Consider the following 2,629-nt stretch of genomic DNA (forward strand, 5'->3'; position numbering starts at 1 on the left):
GGACCTAAAAAAACCCCCCCCCTCCTTTCAGCGGGAGGTGGCCTCAGTTTCTGCCTCTGTTACACCACCACAACATTCAAACTGCTCCAATTCCTGGGGGTTTTTTAGGTTTTTTTACATTTAGACTACACTTTAAGAGATAGCCTCAGAACTGGTACAGTGCTGTTTCCAGCCCTAAATTAGACCAACTGAGTCCTGTAAATTAGGATTAAGCTGAAAGGGTACCTCTGCACACAGAACTAAGGCAAATCTCTGTTCAGTTTGTACCTTTTACCACCCATGTTTAGTCATACCTGCCTTTCCTGGAGTTTTATACTTTCAAAAATACCCTAATCTAATAGAAACAATAGAACACAGCATGAGATCAGAACACAAGTAATAAATTCCATGGCAAAAAAAATAATCTGAAGGAATGTATTAACACTAATGAATAATTTTATTTTTCTCTAGTATCTGGGGTCTCTTATGCATAGCATTCACTTTTATTTTCAACTCAATCATTACATTAGCCAGCGGGAAGAGGCATTTTTACTCACTGTGGCCATCCACAAAACTTTTTGCAAACTATAGAATGGACCGTCCAAACATTCATTTCAGTTTGAAATTGTCTTTGTTGCAGAATCCTAAGCAATAATTTTAAACGAAACAATTATAACTTCTAATTAGACACTTCCAGGATTAGCTGGGATTTGTGCATCACGGACAGAGATATTTCGCTCTTTTAAACCAGCATTGCATGCAAACCCTTAAAATATCTTAAATAAAAGACTTAAATCAAGTGTAAAACCGAGTCAAGAATTTCTGAGAGCTTAAGATACCACAATAAACTTGACTGCACATTTGTGTACTGATGGTAAAATACCACACACACAAAAGGCTAATAAGATGTGATTACTGCTTAGGCAGTTTTGGATCCACAACAGACCTGTATTCCTGCAGCTGCTGGAAGCCTAGAAAGGTTTAAGAGACCACTGATTCAACTATACAAAGAAAACACAAAGACAGATCAAGAACCTTACCTCCAAACAAGACTGAATATAAATTACGAGTTAACAGGTGACTATCAAGTACATACATAACTAAATGCAAAATTAAATTTAAAAAGAGACAATATTAGCACATGAGGCAGCACCCTCAGCAAATGTGCAAGAAAACCCTTCGTGGGCTTCAGGACAGAATTGAGTTTTGAAGAGCAAGGCAGTGGAAGCAAGAACACTGAAGACACATAAGGCAAGGTCCACCAAAGCATCAGATGAAGCACTGGCAAAACAGAAGTCTGCTGATGTTCATGTGAAGATGCCCAAATACACTGTTAGGTTGAAATTCATTTAGTTGAGTTGTACTTTTCCTAAAATGAACAGCCTTTCCTTCTATGCTGCTCAGGGTCTACAGCTCCCAAAGCCTCCTATTAATAATGGGACCAAAGGACAAGTGCAAGCAGCCCTCTGACTTGATGGAAGACAAAGGCACATTTCTCCTCCGGCGCCCTGCTTCCCAAAAGTAGCACTACTTCCAAGAGAAATGGGCACCCCTCATAAGAGTGCTCTTACTACCTTAGAACAACTAAACTCTCACTACACCATACCTCCATACAGTAACCATCATTTAGACCGGAAAAAAACCCGCGGGTATCAGAGGATATTAGGAAACTTACAGAGACTGTGACAATCGTCATCACCTCAACAACCATTTCTTAGATGCAGCCAAATATGATTAATGAGGAACTCCTGTACTGTCTGGAAACTTACCCGATCTAGGAAAGTCTCCCTCTCCTTTAACAGTACCTTAGTTATCCAAGGTATTTTTCCAAAAGAATGCCAATTGACTTTCACGTGGCAGTAACTTGAAGTTCTACAGTAATCAAAAAGCTAAGGTTTAATTTTCAACAGTGCAAGCTGTGAACCAAGGTTTTCTGAGAATATTCTTGGAATTTTTTTTTAAAGCCTTAATTTGAGTAGCCCACAGGCACATAATAAGAGATAATCTGTGACTTCACCAATTTCTTACACAAGCTTCTAAGAACAGCCATGCTTATTCATGTCCTTATACTACATGCTGAGACTTCACTCGTAACAGAGACTCGACTCAAATCTGGCAAGTTTAAATAGCTTCTGTACACACTGTGAAACAAACATAATTTCACACAGCAGTTTTAAATGAAAATTAATACTGCACTCATAACTTTTTAAGTTACAGCTTCATCCTTAACAGCGCTGCCGGATTGCAAAGGGACGGCACCAACTCCTACTGGGAGATCTCTCTGGTTTCTCCGTTAGCAACCAACGAGCAGTTTGGCGGAGGTGTCTTACCTCGGAAAAATTAACCGCCAAGGGTATAATCCCTGCCACATAGCAGGCGACCAGCATGGCCAGGGACAGCAGGCAGATGGAGGGGAAGTCATCCATTTCGCCGCTTTCTGTCCGGTCCCTTGAAGCGAAATCCAACAGCAACTTTTCCACCTCGCCCCTCCGCACGCCTCAACCCGTGCAGACACCGAGCTCCCAGGAGAGGCTTTCAGCCATCTCTCTCGCCTGGCGACAGCGGCCGACTCGACCCCCAGCCGGGGGTGTTCGGCCAGCCCGGGGGCGGCCGGGGGGCAGGAGGGGGCCCCACCTGAGGCGGGGGGCAC

At 42.6% G+C, this 2,629-nt stretch overlaps 1 protein-coding gene across 1 annotated transcript in view; it reads right to left on the bottom strand.

Moving 5' to 3' along the window:
• Positions 1 to 2,623, bottom strand: part of SLC39A9 (solute carrier family 39 member 9) — a 16,006-nt gene extending 13,383 nt beyond the window's left edge. The window contains exon 1 of the mRNA XM_008639521.2: positions 2,310 to 2,623. Within this exon, the coding sequence (XP_008637743.1) occupies positions 2,310 to 2,405 (96 nt within the window). The 5' untranslated portion in view covers positions 2,406 to 2,623. The remainder of the gene's footprint in view (positions 1 to 2,309) is intronic.
• Positions 2,624 to 2,629: the final 6 nt, after the last annotated feature.

Source organism: Corvus brachyrhynchos, unplaced genomic scaffold (assembly GCF_000691975.1).
Source record: "Corvus brachyrhynchos isolate BGI_N302 unplaced genomic scaffold, ASM69197v1 scaffold115, whole genome shotgun sequence".
NCBI classification, from domain to species: domain Eukaryota; kingdom Metazoa; phylum Chordata; class Aves; order Passeriformes; family Corvidae; genus Corvus; species Corvus brachyrhynchos.